Genomic DNA, 17,612 nt, shown 5'->3' on the forward strand with positions numbered 1-17,612 from the left:
AATAGCTGGAAGTTTTCCCATGGTCGGCTAATTCACACAAAGCTGTAAAGCACCGTGAGCGTATATTATCACAGTAGCAGCTATCCGTGAAAAGAATGTTGTCTTTCTTTTCCTGCTAAAAATAACAAATGGAGCTGAAATAACCGGCGCAATCCTGTTGTGGTCGCTGCATTCCAGCGCTGCAGCCTAGGTGGTCACTTTCAATCAGACTCACACATAACGGACAAACCGTAGAAGAAGAGCAGGAAACTGGTCCTCATGCTGGCCCAAATTCACAGGGATGCTGCAGACATTTATTAGACCTAATTTTCTTCTTTCTTGGTTAAATCTTTCTGCACAATGTGGCATAACTGTTCCCAAGCAGCTAGAAAAGATTAGATTGTCATCATTTGATTGACAGGCTGTGTTTGATATGGCTTATTGCTTGATTATTCATTAATGCTCCCTGTAAAGCAGCGTTGACACTGAGCTGATCAGGCTGGTGACATGCTGGATGTGGATATGCAGCGTTGTCAGAGTTGCTGGTGATAATGTTGTCATGGGACATCTACAGTTGGCTGCAGCACTTAATGACTGTGTGTCGACACACCGTGCGCTTGTGTCTTAAGCGCCTGTCTCTCAGCTGCTGCTTTCTACCATACTGTCTGATAATGCATAGAATAATCTCCTGAGTCCATTCATCTGGATTGTACATTTACTGGCTTGGTTTACAGTTCTCACAAGTGATTACACGCCGCTCTCCGCTGCTGATCAGCATCAGCTGCCTGAATGTAGCTTCAGTCCAGACACGACTCTGTTAATCTGGTCATCTGTACATTTAAATGCCACTTCATATCCTGGCCGTCATTTTTCCTGCATCCACAAGGACACTGATGACCTATAATTAGAATGAAATGTGACTTAATATACGCACACACACACACTGGGGTTCAAGAGCAGAAGGTGCCTTTTGAACGCTGGGGAAATGTCACAGAGCTTTGGTTCTTGTTAAACATGAACTTAAAAGAAGGACATGCAGACACTAATCACGTGTACAGATTGAAGTGACACATAAGTCCAAACACTGGTCTTTAAAACCCAAATCTGAAAATTAGATGCCAGATTTAATGTTTGCGTGCGTGTATTTCTTCAGCTTGTTGGCAACATTTCTGACCTGTCTCGACTTTCATGTGATGGAGCTACCAGTCTGTCTGGTAATGAACCACATCATCAGATGACTGACTCGAGCATCAGCTGATTCTAGTTGATGTTATTTCTAATGTTGACCTGATAAAGCTTTGGTTGTTTTTTTGTTGTTAAATCACTCGCCGTGGGAGGATGTCTGAGATCAAAAGATTTGGATTATTTGGGTCAGGGTTTCAGGCTGCTTGATTAGGTTGGACTAGATAAGGTCCTGATACACAGGCTCATTCATAAATGAACCCAAATACAAGTGTAATTTGGGGGAAAATGCTTATTTCCATTCTGGCTAGAAGTTGGATGAGAAGAAAAAGATCACTGTTGATGAATATGAAGCCACGGCTAGCAGTAGTTTAGTAGGAGTACAAGAAACTGGGTGAAAACAAATGAGATTTTTTTTTAAAACTAAGATTAGCGAGTTTTCCAGTCTTTATGCTAAGCTAACCGTACAGACATGAAAGTGGTGTCGCGATCTTCATTAATTAATAGCTCCAGTTTCTTGATGAACAGAAATTCGATCTCATACTTTTTGGTTCAGTTTGTCTGTTTCTCAGCAGGATTATGGAAACACTCTGACTGACCTTCTGGTTATACATTTGTTTGGGGTCGAACAAGCTCACATGTGAAATGGGTCATCAGTTACTTTGTCTTCGCCACTTGTCAGTTCATGGTTTTTGTCAAATGTTTGCGCTTCTTCAGGAATGTTCTGTCATTGCGGCCATTCACAATGTTACAAAGAGGCATTGTTCACATCTGTAGCGATGACTTTTGACCAAGCTATTGATTCTTTTTGTACCTGAGGTATCGCTGCTGCATACCTGCGTCACACAGGAGGTGTTGACGTTTCTGTGCTGCCTTTTGGTTCTTCTGTGTGTTTTGTCTGAGATGGGATTGCTTGAACCAAAAGCTGGTGACTGTTAGTCTTTAGTCAGAGTGTAAAAATGTTATTCATCATCGTACAGGTGACTGCAGCCATAACAGGGTCTCTAGTTTCAGGTTCAACGCTCTTAGTGAATTTCTGACTGTCAACAAGTGCGTTCATGCGTGCATCTGTGTGAGAGTGTGTGTGTGTCTGTGTGTTGTCTTTGGGTTTGTCACAAACAACACCTTTTTAAATACACATTGTAATTTCATCCGTTGTTAATATTGACAATAGCGGCTTTAATTTCCTGCAGCTCGCATGATGACTAAACTACTGTACGTCAAACTTTCTCCAGGTTTGATGCCTTCTCAGTTAGTGGCGCAACGGATCATAAAACCCACGGTTCGGATCGTATCACGGATCAAGAGTCACGGTTCAGATCACAGATCGGATCGGCACAAAAGAAAAAAGGGAGCAAATATAACTTTTAGAGATCTCTGAACACATTTTTTGCCACCGATACTACACGCCTTTCATTGAAGATCTGTATTTGCAGATGCAGGCTAAAAAGGCTGTTAAATGGCCTGAAGTCAGTTAAGAGGCAATATTATGATCTTTCTGCTGTACAGGACTGTAGAATTACATTTGCACCACTCTGGTTCCACCTTTCATAAACCTATCTGTGTGGAGTGATTAGATTTGTCAATGTCACACACTTTACCTGCAGGTAACTTTTGGATTTTGAAAATATTCTTTCCAAAATGGTCAACCGATGAATGGGACACGTGATGAAAGTGGGATTAAAACGTGCTGCCTTTCATCTCAAGATTAATTTTATGCACATAATTATGTAGACACTTTATAATCTGTAAAGAGTTTAAATGTCAAGATGTCTTGCTGCAAGTCTTAAATCTTAACTTTGTTTTGAGGGAATATTTGAAGGACCATGCAGTGGTTTAATACGTGATAATATAAGTAGACCAACGTGAAGCTACCTTCGGTTCTTTTTCACCGTGTTTGAGACACTTGTGCTCATGCAAAACAAAACCAAGCCCTGTCAGGGTCCCGCCCTCTTGTTTTCAGTTGTTAACGGGATTACAGGAAATACAGACAGTGCAGTATGTTTCGGCTCAGGGGTGGAAGCCTGCAGCCAGTTTTAGCTCAGTTTGGATCCACACCAGCAGTTACCCTCCTCACTGAACCAGTTCACACAGACATGGCGTCATCAAGGGGAAACTGGGCAGCTTTCAGGCACGCGCTTGCAACCTGCAGGGTGTGTTGGAACATGTTAGTCCGTTTCATGTAAACAGTACATCATCCCTGTTGCATTTGTTCTTTTGTCCTCATTGTTTGTATCTTGTAACCAGACTGCTGCATCTTTTTATACCATTTTCTCCCGTCAAATCGCTCATCATCTCTTTGCTGCTTCATTCTTTAATTTGTTCCTATTTTTATCTGCATTTCCTGCCTCATTAAATACAAAGAAGCACAATTGGAGAGGAATGAAAGGCAGTTTAAAGACGCTTTGGATGACATTTAAAGCAGCATTTGTAAACTGTCTGAACATAACAAACTGAGGATTGGTGCTTTAAAAGCCTCGGTCCTGTAACTCGAGGGTGTGTGTCCTACTTCTTGGCGGTTGGCTCTCATAAGCAAGTTTTACGCAACACACTTCCTCCCGTTTTGTCTGCTGTTGCCATGGTGAGGCTAATTTATACACGCATTAAGAATTAGGCTCCCGTCCTTATAATGCACTGTGGGCTGACATTTCTATTAAACATAAATACACACTCGTAGAACGGGCACACGCACTCTCAGAGAGTGTGTGTGTGTGTGTGTGTGTTTATAAGTTTGGGTGGGACTCTTGTATAAAAAGATGAGTGATGTGGGCACAATGTGCCGCAACACCTGAGAAGACAAGAAGCTCAAAATCATTTTGATTGTTAGTGAAGATTTTAGAGACTCTGCTGTTTTGTTTACATACACTCATTATACAAAATATTAGGCATATTCCTACTATTGTAATGCAGCCTACTTCTTGTGTTTTCATTGTCTTGAAAACCTAAAAAATCTTCTCGAACTAACTTCCTTTCCCTCACTTCCATCTCCTCTTTGCGGTTGCTGCAAACTTCATAAAAGAACAGTTTTTACTGATGAAAGCAATGAGAACATACCTCATCAGTATGCTGCTTGATGGAAAGAGGAAATGTCTCTAACATGATTAACAATTAACACACAGTTTCATGACAGTAATGAGAGCGAGCAGTAGAGAGGATGGGTAGAACGGAAGAAATGACAGCGGAACAAAGGAAGAAGAAAGTGAGTCATTCTGTCTATGGGGAGAAAACAGGAGGTGACCTCGGTGGGAGAGCTGATTGGAAAAATCAAGTCTAACGTCTGAGTCATCCGAATACAATTGTGATTCGAACATTCACGAAAGACATGATTGCATCCTTCCCAAATGTGAATTTTAGAGAATCAGATTTGGAAAACTGCATTTTTTAAAAACCGGTTTCCCTTAAAATCCCCAATAGACCCCCTCCATCTCTGTTCACGATGTCTGCTGGAGGAATGACCGATGATAAAGACGAAACGGCACAATGTCAAGTAGTGAGAACACATCGGATATCATTTTCAGTGATGGATTCCTCCTGAAATATATCCATTAAAGAAAACTCATAAAACATCTCTCACACACACACACACAGGTTAATAAAGGGGGATACTGGCATGAGAGAGCAGGACAACTGATGTAATCTTAATTTGCTTTTAGCTCTCAGAGGTCCATGTGCATTAATACATTAGCGCCCCCCCCCCCCCCCCCCCCCCAGTGTATCATTTGTCCACTCTCGCCAAGCTGCAGCTCAGCATACTGATCAATCTAATGTTCACATATTCCACAAAGAAACCCACTCTCGCACCTCGTCGAGGGCATTTGAGGCTGTTTGTGTGTGAGCATCGGAGAACAAAGGCCGGTGAATGGACTGTGTTCAACACGGGGTAACGGCTGGCACCAAACCAGAACACACTGCGAGAGTTGGCATTGTTGTACCCATTCTGAGAGGCGCTTTAGACGAGATGAGCGGTGACACTAAGAGGTGCAGAGGAAAGGTTTTGATGATTCAGTGTCTCAACTCAACTCTCTTTGTGTGGTGTGTGTGTCTTTTATACGTGGGGACCATTTATTTAAATGTTGAGCTTGTTTTTAAGGAGCTTGCTGAGGCTGGGAAAGGTTTTGGGAAAATCCTGGACGTGAGTGTGAACGTTTAGCATACAACTCGTACCAAAATGTATTCTACAAAACGCATCAAGAGAGCAAAAAGGCTATATTTTGTATAGTGTGACTGGCAATTATGCTACTTTACCACCAGTAGCAGAACATTTCCCGGGATCCAACATGACATCTTTAAATGTAATGTTGGTCCGACCAAAGTTATTCTGTCTATTATCATATATGACAAAGAAAAGCAGCAAATCCTCACATTTAGAAGGTGGAAACTAAATGTTTTCTAGAAAAAAAAACTCAGGTATTGGCTTTGTTACCGAGGAAGAGAAGACGATTATCTTTTTATAAAGTCACATTTATTCAGCTGTGGGTGGGTGCCCCCTGATGACACTGACTTCATTTCATGCAGTCGCTGCCTCACGGTCAGCATCAGATTTCAGTAAACTCACTGTGTAACATTCATTATGAAACTTTTCCCACTGTTGGAGTTGTGTAAGTGCTGTTATTTCACATCTATTCTCTGCTGGCCGTAAGTCGTACTCTTATTCTCTCGAGTCCTCATCATTGGCAGAACTACCTGTTTGTACCATTTGGGATAATCAGGGTACTGATGGGACTTGAAACTAAACCGCTTATACCATCTGGTATCATTATGTACAGTTTTTTTTTTTTTAGTTTTCAAGTGTCCACATTCTCTGGTCCTTTGTCTAAATCTACGGGAAATCTTTTGAAAAAACGGCTGAAGTGCAGGGTCCAGCCAGTTCTGTGATTACCCAGAGAGCATTGGGTAACAAAATGTACCATTTCCCTCCCACTGCTCTTCTTTTAGGAGAGTGAGTCAGAAAGTCGGAGAGACAAACACTGCGAGGCATAAAACTGAGCTGTTGGGCTAAAAATGCTTCAGGGCATTCGGACACATTGCTGCTCTCCTTTTTGGTCTTTCGCCTGCAACCACCCGTGTTTCGGGCAAGCCTTAATATATATTACTGATTCTTGCATTTCAGTAGAATCATATCATGGTCATGCCATCGTATATCATGGTCATGTCATCGTACATCATTTATCTGGCAAATTTCTATCTACTCGTCCAAATGAACGATTCTCAGCCACTTATGACTAAAATCGAATTGATTTCTGGAGCTTTAATGCTATTGTGATATTTATTTTAACCATGTTGCATTGCACTAGTTGTGATTAGCCTACAACTACATAGAATATTAGATATTTTGTTCATCGATAAACCAGTCCGTAGAAGATAATCTTTTGGCTACATCTAATCAATAAAAACAGACCATGCTGTTCTAAGCTGAAGCATTGATTCAGCCATTGGTCCTGATGGTTAACTTACTGAGTCACAGCTATCAAGGTCCTCTGTGTTAAAGTGAGCTTCTATTAATAGCCTCAACAGTATCAGACTCACCGTTCTATTGTCGTCCTGCAAAACAAAGCTCTAGTCTTTGCTTGGGCCTCGTGCCGGGTCTTTGTGTGGCTCACTGTCTGCCTCACAGACCAAAGGAGGGGATATCGGTGTCTATGAACGAAGGTTGTGTGTGTGAGAGAAAACATGTTTTATTTGTGTGACAAAATGAGCCCCACACAGAGATGGTCTGTCCTCTGGAGGAAGAGACAGATGGGTCAATGGATAAAAAAACAAACAAGGCATGTACAAACACAAGGCCCCGCAAACAGAGTCGCACACAAACCAACAGAAAAGGAAGTCGCTCTTTTTTCCCGGGTTGTTTAACTGGTAACGCTGCGGGACGGTTTATCTTGTCTGTGTGGAGAAGAGAAGCAAGCTCACAGGAGAGCTGTACACTGAGACTTCACAGGCCGATTCCTCTGCTTGTCAGTGGAGTTTAATTTGATTTGAGAAATCTGTGTCTCTCCTCCCGGCATTTGTGCGTTCATCATACTTTTCCTTTAGCTCAGTTGTGTAGCGATACTGATTAACAGAAATGACACAACCTCGCTACAGTCATCACACTATTTACATTGAGGTCAGTATGTTGGTCAGTTGAGCTAAAGTTGCTCTTCAGTCAGGATTTCCACTTCTGAATTCGACTTCACTGCATAAAAATCTATGAAAGTCTTTTTTTTATTGAAGGCAACATGAGATTGCTGTGGCACTGTTGGCAGCTTGCTGTGACTCAATGACTGTAACTGATAGTGGAAACACTGAATTTAATAATGAAATAAATAAACTGTATTTAATGTTGATAGGTTATGTCTGGCCGATACCTGACCTGCTTAATAAGGTCAGTATTAGCTCCAAAACTGCAGAAGAGTGGCGCGTCCCTGCTTTGTCTGATATGAAACGGTTATTCACTGAACTGCCCTTTTTAAAGATTAAATGGCAACCTGCTGCCATCAGCACCATAATCTGGACAAAATCTCAACATGCTAGCTACAACTGTGATTCAGGCATCTCTCTGGCCACTTCCTCTGCTACATTTCTCTGTCTATTTTCAGCTTGCTCCCCAAGTGCCCACATGAACCATGTTGCATTCCACATCTTCTTTAAAAAAAGGATGAAATATGACAGGCTGCTGCTGCTAAACATAGAACAAAAGATGTTCTAACTGTAGGAGAAGCTGATTAGATAACTCAGCCATAGGACAGTCTGGATTGTTTGTTTTTTTACCTGGAAACGCATACATTTGATTTTCTAGAAGGCAAAGTGGCCTTTAAAGCAGATCTGTGGTGCGATCCTCAGTGACTTCTGCTCGTGCCACATTGAGAGGTCAACCTCTTACTTCAGGTCGAAAAAATGCACTTACGGGAAGTGACAAGGGTTGAGCTTTGCGACACCCGCTTGAGGAAGGAAAACGGTTGAGATATGTTTGCCGTTAAGTGACTTCATGACTGATGGTTCCAAGTAGCTGAGACATGTTAGTGCAGGCTCTGAATGCTGCTCGTCCACATCGCACATGGCGAGCTTCAGCAACAGCAACAGCACCTACTTTGCACAATGCACCTACATTGCACAATGCTCCGTCCACTCTGAATAACCTTTCTGTGTGGGTGTGAATTGAGTTCACGGCATGCTTTTGGTGTACCCGTGATGTGTTCTTGTCCCTGAATCCCTCACTCGATGTTTAAATATTGTCAATGGATTTGTATGTAATGGATTTTTGTGTCTCTTTCCTCCAGGAGTGTCGTCCCGCGTCCCAGAGATCATGGCGGCCGGCACCCACTCCCCCGGAGGGCCCAATGGTATAATCCGGAGTCAGTCCTTCGCCGGGTTTAGCACGCTACAGGAACGACGCTCTCGGTAAATCTTTTTTTTTTTAATCTCTTGGTCTGCTGTTACTTTTCTCTGACATGACAATTGAAGTCAGGGTGTCAGATTCATTTTTCACGGCAAGATAAAAGTATCAAATCCACAGAAATCATATCTATTTTGGAGTCGCAGCTCATTGCGTTTATGATCACTATTTTACGAACATCAACAACAACAACATCAACAACTAAGGAGGGTCATCCAATAAATAGGTAACAGTAGATCTGGCATTAAAAAGTCGTTTTCTCATTATAGTATTCTTAAGGCGGTATTGCACTGATTTAGTATCGTATAAAGTTTGGGGAGTTGCGAGAGACAAGTGTGAACTCTGAAGCCCAAATCTAGATAAACCTGATGGAATCATTTGGGTTATTTTCTCAAACTTTAGAAAACTCCACAGAAGACACTTTACTTGTTTTTACAGGTTGTTTTGTTTGCGTTGTGTTAAATATGGAAATTGACATCAGCTGATCCCGACGTGTCGGGTTAAGGACCGTGAGACAAAGTCCTCTTTGTTTCGGTAAATCTTGCCTTATTTTTACATAAGTTGGCATGACGTGAAATCTTCTGATTTTTCCCAGTAAACCATAGTAATATCACTTGCATTCATTCACTTACATAACCTACATACATAACATCTGACAAATCAATGTAAAATCTGTTCTTTTGTTGAGATGTTGATGGAAAAGACAACACATGAAAAAGGATGATGTTGAAGCCAAGATACAGAATTTTAAGAAAATGGCAGCAACTCACTTCTTGGAAACTTTTCTTTTTGCCCAATATTTTGCCTTTGTAATGAAAATATGTAGCCGTTGACTGTCTGCCCTACATAACCCTGCAGAACAGACAATGTTGGCCTCAACACAATTTTTAGGAAGTCCTGCAAGACCTGTATTTGCTCACCACTTTGGTATTAGCTTGTAAAATGTTTCTTTCAGAAATCCCTCATTGTAACCAGACCTCGATTCAAACTCGCAGACAAAAAAGGAATTTAACAACTCAATCATCTGGTGCCAACCTTTGTTAAGTTCAGCAAGCCACAGCAAGTCTTGTGATCCTAAAGGAACTGGATTTTAAAGGGATGGTCAGCACTCTGTTGCATAACCGCACAGCTAACTCTGTTCCCTGGCGATTGTTTCATTCATAGCCGGAAGCTGGTTATGAGCAGTTGGAGATCGCTAAAGTTCTTGAGATTTTATCTGCGTGTCTTCCTCTTTGACTCATCTCTCGTCACGTGACAAAGCCCGCTCACACTGCCTGAAAAAATACAACCTTTCGGCCGTCGACGCATGGTCCTCTTCATCAGCCCCTGGTGCTGCTGAAGGAACCTATTTAAAGACGCCGTTCCTCCTCTTTCCTCTCTGCTCAGACAGTGAGTGGGGTAATTGGTTGGAATGACTCGGGTGTGTGGGTGACCGGCAGCGACTGACAGGTTACCATTCTGACAATGAGCGAGGTAGAAATCTGCAGAGATGTGGCTTCTGAGGCGACTGGAGTGTATTGCTTGTTATTCAGCAAGGGCTTTACATGCGTGTAGACATCTGCATGTTCTGTGTGCATTTACGCATGCATGCATACTGCACACTTTGCAGTTTGTGTCACAATTATCACTCTGTATGAAATTGTGTTTGCATCTATGCATATGTGTGTGTGTCCCTGCCAAGAGACCCTTCTATAGTACAGCTTGCGTGACCCCAAGGCTACGCAGCGCTCTCATTGTTGTGCCCTACATTTAGCAGCTTAGCTCAACTTGTGCTGTGCCCCCCCCCCCCTGCACGAGGCAAGACGCGGCATGTTCCAAAATGTCGAGCGCTAGAATTTCATCAGTTTAATTTAAGTCCAGGGTAATTGTCTTTCGTCAGCCGAAATCTGTAATGGTTTTAAAAGCTGAGATCTGCATGAGTGGGAAAGATGAGTGTGACCTAGAATGGGTTGAAGTGAGGAGAGAGAGGCTTGTGAGGTGGCTACTGTGGAGAAAATTGGGCTGTTTTTTTTTTTTTTATTTAAGCATAAGAGCTAGACTTATGGTTCTGAAATCATTAATGGAGCTCTTAATCAATAAGGTAATTCATTTTAGTGCCATATCAATTAAAGTGACAAACATTTGACGATTTTATCTTCTTAAATGTGAAGCGGCTTCTTTTCTCTGTATGACAGTAAATTAAACAGTTTTGGGGTTTTGGCTGCCCTTTCTCGTCTTTTGTTATCGTTGATTAAAAATGTTTGGGATCGGACTGTTGATCAGACAAAACAAGACATGATGATGTCACCATTGGCTCTAAGAAGCTGTGATGAGCATTTTACTTGTCTGTTTTATAGTTGCAGCGGTTGTGTACACATATCATACTATTTAAAGGATAAATCTGTTTTACTCTATCCACATTTGTTGGTTATGCTGCTATGTTTGACATGTTTTTGATATATGTAGGCTAAATGCGTCGGTCCTGTTTGACTGTCTAATCTCGGTGTGAAGAGACTTGACGAGTCCCGTCAGTCACATGAGACAAATTCATGGATGCTGTAATAATACAGAAATCTCATCTAACACTACATTACTATTGGCAGCTGCAGGATTGGTTATCTGAAGTACTGTGGAAATCCAACTCTGAATATTTATTATGAGATGTAATGTTGTGTCTTTGTTCCCAAACTCTACTATGCCGTAGTTCAAAACCGCTGCTCTTTTTCCATCATTGCACACAAGATTAAGAAAATTCCTGCACAAGGGGGGACCCTCTTTTGCACTCACTAGTGTGTGTGTGTGTGTGTGTGTGTAGGTGTAACTCTTTCATGGGGAACTCGGCGGTGCAGAAGAAGCCTCAGTCTAAGCCAAAGAAGCCCCACCCGTCAGGGCACAAGGGAGGCAGCAGCTCCAGGGAGCCGCAGCCCAAAAGACTGGAGGAAGTTTACAACGCACTCAAACAAGGCCTAGAGTGAGTACACTGTGTAATCACACACATCACTCAGTCAAGCAATGGAAATGTCTTCCTTTTTAAATACATTAACTAATCAAATGATCCAGAATAATCGTTTGTTTTTACGTTCGTGAGACGTCTTGTGAGGCTCGGTACATCGTTTGTTTCTTTAATTTGTACATTGACAGCCTGTTTCTTTCTGCCACATTTATTTGAATAACTGCACAGATGTTTATGTACCAACGTGTTTGTATTGCCGTCATTATATACAGACACTGATTTACATCGCAGAGATTGACGAAGTTCCATCTGCTTGAATTTGTATTCAACCTTTTCCCTTTATTGTCCCGGTAGCGAGTATCTTGAAGTTCATCAAACAGAACTGGACAAACTCATGTGTCTGATGAAAGACATGAAGAGAAACTCTCGTCTGGTGAGAAGCTACCGTCCATTATATTACACACAAGCAGCAGTGTAGTCCTGCCTTACCCACATCTTAAAGGACATTTCAGGAGATATACCGCTTCACTTTCTGCTAAAGAGTTCGATGAGAACATCAACAAGACTCTCGTGGCTGTACTGTGAATGTTAAAGCCAGGAGGCACTTAGCACGGCTTAACATAAAGACTGAAGACAGAGAAACGGCAAGCCTGGCTTTGTCCAAACTGTTTCTATAAAGGCCAAAATCACAGTTTTTCCATCATGTTGCTTTTATCCCAACAACAGTTTTAGCAGCTCGAATAACTTCAGATCACAATATTAATCCATCGACTGAAGCATCACATATTCACACATGGTGAACACATTTTGATTTGCTACAATGTATACAGTGACACACACACACACACACACACACACACACACACATATATTGTACACATACAGATTCAAGGCTGACAGTGGAAAGAGTTTTTAACAGGATGTTTTTTGATGCAAGACAACTATAGTCTGCTTTGCATTTTATTAAGCAGCTTCAGCTCTGTCTTCTGTACTAACTGAGTGTGTGTGTGTGTGTGTGTGTGTGTGTTTTTTTTCTCTCTCCAGGGAGTGCTCTACGATCTTGACAAGGTGAGTTGATGGAGGGGAGGGTCTGCTGTAACAACTGCTCCAAGTCTGGCGTGTGCTGGCGGGAATCTTTGATGTAAAGAAATAAATAAAAAGAGATGAAGGAAGGGTGAAAAAACTCCTGCTAAAAGCAGAAGAAATGAGGGAGAAAGGACAGAGTGGAGAAGTGAGGAGCTGAAGGGATTGAGGAACAATGCAGGAAAAATGATGAAAGAGAGAGAAAGTGTGTGATGGGACAGGAGAAACCGCTTGAGAGGGATTAACTGAGATATTTTCAGGTAAAACCATTTCGATAAACACTTTGCCAACCTGTGACAAACATTTAATGTTCACTAATGATCTTAAATCTCTCATTGTGTAGTGTGGACAAATGACTGTTTACAGCTTTAAACCAGATGTGGGCACTAGTAAATTGTTGTGCTGTGTCTGTCTCTCTGCAGCAAATCAAAACCATCGAAAGGTACATGAGACGCCTGGAGTTTCACATGAGCAAGGTAAGAACTGATGTCAGGGATTGATATCAGATAATGCTTAAAATGTCACAAGTTGTTTCGGGTTCCGAGTCTCGAGTCAGATTTGTTTTCTGCGTTTGTGTGGTATACTTAGAAAGCATCCATCAGCTGCTGTTTAAGATTTCATATCTCAATACCTCCTTTCACTTTAAGCCTCTCCACACAACAACAACACAGTCACTCAGAAAACCACAATACTCTTCAATAGTTTGACATTTTGGGAAATGTGTTTATTTGCTTTCTTTATCGTTTGATCAGAAGATCAATACCACTCGCAACAGCTACAGCCAGCAGCTGGTTAGCTTAGCACAGCATGACTTAGCTCATGCTTCACTGACTTTGTCAAGTTGGCTTCAGGAAGGATCTTTGCTGCCAGGTTAGGTTGGTACTCCTGCTCTTTTCTGGTGCATGTGTTGATGCGTCATGGACGTTTCCAGCTGTTTTGATGGTTGAGGTCTCCGGCTCGGGAAACTTTTTTTTCCTGTATCTTCCTTTGTTGTCTCCTCCCTGGTTGCCTATTTGGGACATTAATCCCCTGCAAGGTTGCGCAGCACATCCACATCCCTGCTTTGTAGTCCTGTAATAGTCTCCCTCGCTGTGCGTCAAATCAGATGTGACAGCAGGCAATCACAATACACACACACACACACACACACACACAAACGACAGTGCAGCTCCGAAGGGAACTATGGTTACCCGAAAAACGAAGCCTTTGTAGTCCTGAGGAGCCAGCTATTGGGTGACCTTAACATTCATGTTCACAAAAGTCCTGACAGACTTGGAAAAACTCACCTTCAGATGTCCAAAAGCAAGCACGTGTCCAGAACAATACGACGGAAGACAAAGAGACAGATTTGTAGAGTTGACGACGGCAGTGAATCTGGGTCAGGTCAGTCGGTGGGCTGCACTGAGACGTGATTGTCAGGGTCCTTTAAAGAAGAAGAATGAGAGGAGGGAGATAGAGGGAATATAGAAAAGGGGTCCGATGAGTCATTTGAATGGTGTGACGTCTTAGAAACTCAGGAAATGTATCTGCCTGAATGCTCCACTTTGGCCTTGATGACGAGGAGAAAACACAAGCAGATACAATGCTTGTTCTGTCCTGTGAGGTTGTCACAGGATGCAGTTGAAACAAAACACACTCTCCAAGCCCTTCTACTTCGCATCCAGCATTACTCTGAAGCTCTTCTGTTCTTTTATGCTCTGTGCAAAAATAGATTTGAATGCACTTGTAAATATTTGAAGCGACTGGTTTATCTTGTCAGGCAAAATAAAAAGCCTCAAAAGCCAAAGCGTAACTAAATAGTAAGTTAAATCTCGCACAGCCCTGTGCTCGCTCAGTCTACATGTGTACCAGCGCTCCTTTGCCAAACCCTTGTCTTTTCATCGACTCTCTGACTTTCTGCAGGTTATTGGCTGGAAATGAAATTGTGTACATGTAACACGTTTTCACAAATTCTTTGTCATCAGTGTTTGTCTGTCGCTTCTAGTTTCTCCCCTGGCGTTACTGTACAACACACTGATTCACTGTTATTTGACTGTAAGAAGCTGTTCAGTGTAGCAGATGTTCTTTTACTTTTCTAACAGAAGAAAAAAGATGCAACTTTAAAGTTGTTTCAGCAGTTTGCTGTTGAGTGAGATCATTTACTGAATGTCCAGCTAAGAGAATCAAGCTACCACAAAAACATCATGTCAAGCATTATGAACCTTTCAGCTCACTAATTGGCCCAGCCATGTCTACATATGGATGTAAACATGAAGTACATGTTTTGTTGCAGAGCGAGGGTGCTGATTGGCCTCTAAAGAAAAGGAGGAACTACCATCAACTTTATGTTTTCTTATACTTGTACCATCAGAGTGATGAGTACCTCGGAGATAGAAATTGCTGCCGCAGTAGAGCAATATGCTAATATGGAAATGAGTGTGTAGGTGAACGTTAGATAACCAGTCTGTTAGTATTTAGTCATTAAAAGGAGTATATTTTAGTGTCTTAAACATCATTAAACAAAACATCGGCAGCTTTTGAGCTACAGTAAGTGTGTACGTGTTTGTCAGTGTTTGTGCTCAGGTGTCCCTCTTTGTGCAGGACAGCAATCATCCATCAGCAAGTTGTTAAGTGTGTGTGTGTGACTCACATCAGCCTGGTCTTTTGTTCCTGCTCGTGGCTGCCTGCAGATGTCCGAGCAGTAATTCGCACACATGGAAGAAGCAGGTGGCCCGATACAACCCCTATGATGTCCTGCATGGGATAGGGTCTATTGTGTGTGTGTGTGTGTTGGTTACTAGTTTCAGCAGGGCATCATTAAGGAAATGTGTGACAGAGATTGAAGGTGAGAAGAGCAGCTGCCAGGCGGCACCTCTTCCCCCAGGAGAGCGAGAGAGAAAATGTGTTTGTGTGTTAATCGTGCCAAATTCAATCCAGAATGAGTATAAATACTTTGCATGTGATTGTTTTTAATGTAAGGCCTTTTTGCTTTCTCTTCTTCCCTTGAATACTAATCTAGCCGCCAACGCACACACGCACGCACACACACACACACACACACACACACACACGCACACACAGTTCTCCAGAGACGGGCTTGTGTGTTTGATGCTGTTTGATGCGGCCCGCCTGTTTTAATCTGCTTATAATCACTCGTCCTCTGGCAGAAAGTGTGTGTGTGTGTGTATGTGTGTGCACCTCAAATCCCACAATCCGGGATAAAGGCCATATCTTAAGAGGATTCCTGCTGTATCCTAAAGATGCACTGCTCGTATTTAAAGTCCCACAGTTTAAAGTCAGATCTACAGTCAATACAGAGACAATCCTTTATAACTCCAAATGATGTTCATAGAAGCCCACCCAATTGAACTCCACCAAACAAGTGCTATTATATAGCGATTTTACAAGGATTAGCTTGGGAGGGACCTAAAATAAGAAGTCAAAATGGAAACTTCACCCTTCATGAATGTGAACACACTATTATCCTCACCCTGGGCATAATTGATTCCCCAATAAAGATTTTCCCGTAATCCTTCACCGGGTCTCTGAGCCGTTCAGGTTTTGTCATGGCTCTAATTAATACAGGGACTCGATGTAGAATACATTTACATTTAATATCCGTTCACGTCTGGTAAGAGTTAATTAAGAAGGTTCTGATGATCTTTTTATGGGATGAATTTTAATTCTTGTTTGTAAAATGATTTCTATCGTTTCACAACGAATTTGACCCCAAAAAATCCATTATATATATATATATATATATATATATATATATATATATATATATATATATATATATATATATATATATCCCCTCACAAGTCCAAGGAGGGCAAGGTGACGTGTTTATACTGCTGGTTTGTGCAAATAAGAGTCCTTAAATATTTGATAGAAATAGAAAATATATATTTTCAAAAGCTAAAAACATTGTTTTTGTTGTTTTACCGACAATGTGACTGCAACTGATTCTTTTAATTGTTCCTAATTCATTTTCTAATCTTTTTTTTGTTTGTTTGATAATGTTACTGCGTTTCGTTTTCGATCAATCTGAACAATTTCTTCACGAAAACAAAAAGACAACGGCTTGAAAAGAAGTGTCTGCCAGACATGGCATACCTGTACTAGACATGTATTCTATGTCATATAAGAAGTTGTATCCCTCTGCCTGTGTTGAGGTTTCTGTCGTGTCTTTGTTTGTGTTTTGCCTTTTATGTTTCTTTTTGTTCTGGGCTGAAATGTGCCCGAGGTGTAGCAATCTGCTGACGGCCGTCCTCTGGAGTGCAGCTTGGCTGACCTCCACAAGGACATTTCCTTGAATGCAGCAAGGGACAAACATGAGCTTAATTAGCTTCTATACGTCATATCATCATACAATGATATGATTACTGATTGCCAGAGAACAATGAAGGCTATTCATCAGCCCCAGTTTGTGACGCATCATTTTACCCAAATGAATAACGTCTTTGTAGATGTCTACTCATTTGTGTGAGTACAATAATGTCGTATTTGTTGACTTAATCTGTGCAAAAGACGCATGAATCGTGTTTTTATTTATTTTTTATTTAATTTTTTAGCTCAAGTTTTAAAGCTGTCGATTGATGGCTCTGAATTGAGAGCTGAGAATAACGGTCGTGGTTGGAGGTTATTTTATAGCTGGCTCAGCTGCTGCAGCCCCGCCGCATACACCACATACCACAGACAGGCAGACGGGGCTGGGTCGGGGGTGGGGTGGGGGTGCTGAGGGGGGCTGGTTGGTTTGAGGCGGAGATGGTGGGATTGGGGTGCCGTCTGTATTTGTGCCCGGATAAGTAAGTATGACGTCGTCGGGCACAAACATCCCACTTTCACTTCCCACCATCAAACAAGAACAACATGCTGTCTGTATACATGTAAACATGTCCACATACACAGTCACTGGGTCTGCTCACACAAACATGCTGGCAGTGCATTTTAAAAGATACACAGGCAAACACTCAGAGAAGCTGTTAGGATGGCAGGAGCCAGACTGGCCCATTTTCTACCGCTTCTCCCTAATGAGTGCCATAAAGAGCGCAAGGCATCAATATTTTAGCACTCTAGTCAGGC

At 41.9% G+C, this 17,612-nt stretch overlaps 1 protein-coding gene across 1 annotated transcript in view; it reads left to right on the forward strand.

The window, feature by feature from the left end:
- The window catches only part of ripor2 (RHO family interacting cell polarization regulator 2), a 48,445-nt gene that overhangs the window by 17,591 nt on the left and 13,242 nt on the right, over positions 1-17,612 (forward strand). Inside the window, exons 2-6 of the mRNA XM_079287426.1 lie at positions 8,418-8,538; positions 11,328-11,483; positions 11,820-11,898; positions 12,510-12,533; positions 12,971-13,024. Of these exons, the coding sequence (XP_079143552.1) occupies positions 8,418-8,538; positions 11,328-11,483; positions 11,820-11,898; positions 12,510-12,533; positions 12,971-13,024 (434 nt within the window). The remainder of the gene's footprint in view (positions 1-8,417; positions 8,539-11,327; positions 11,484-11,819; positions 11,899-12,509; positions 12,534-12,970; positions 13,025-17,612) is intronic.

Source organism: Melanostigma gelatinosum (genome assembly GCF_949748355.1).
Source record: "Melanostigma gelatinosum genome assembly, chromosome: 17".
In the NCBI taxonomy this organism is placed as follows: domain Eukaryota; kingdom Metazoa; phylum Chordata; class Actinopteri; order Perciformes; family Zoarcidae; genus Melanostigma; species Melanostigma gelatinosum.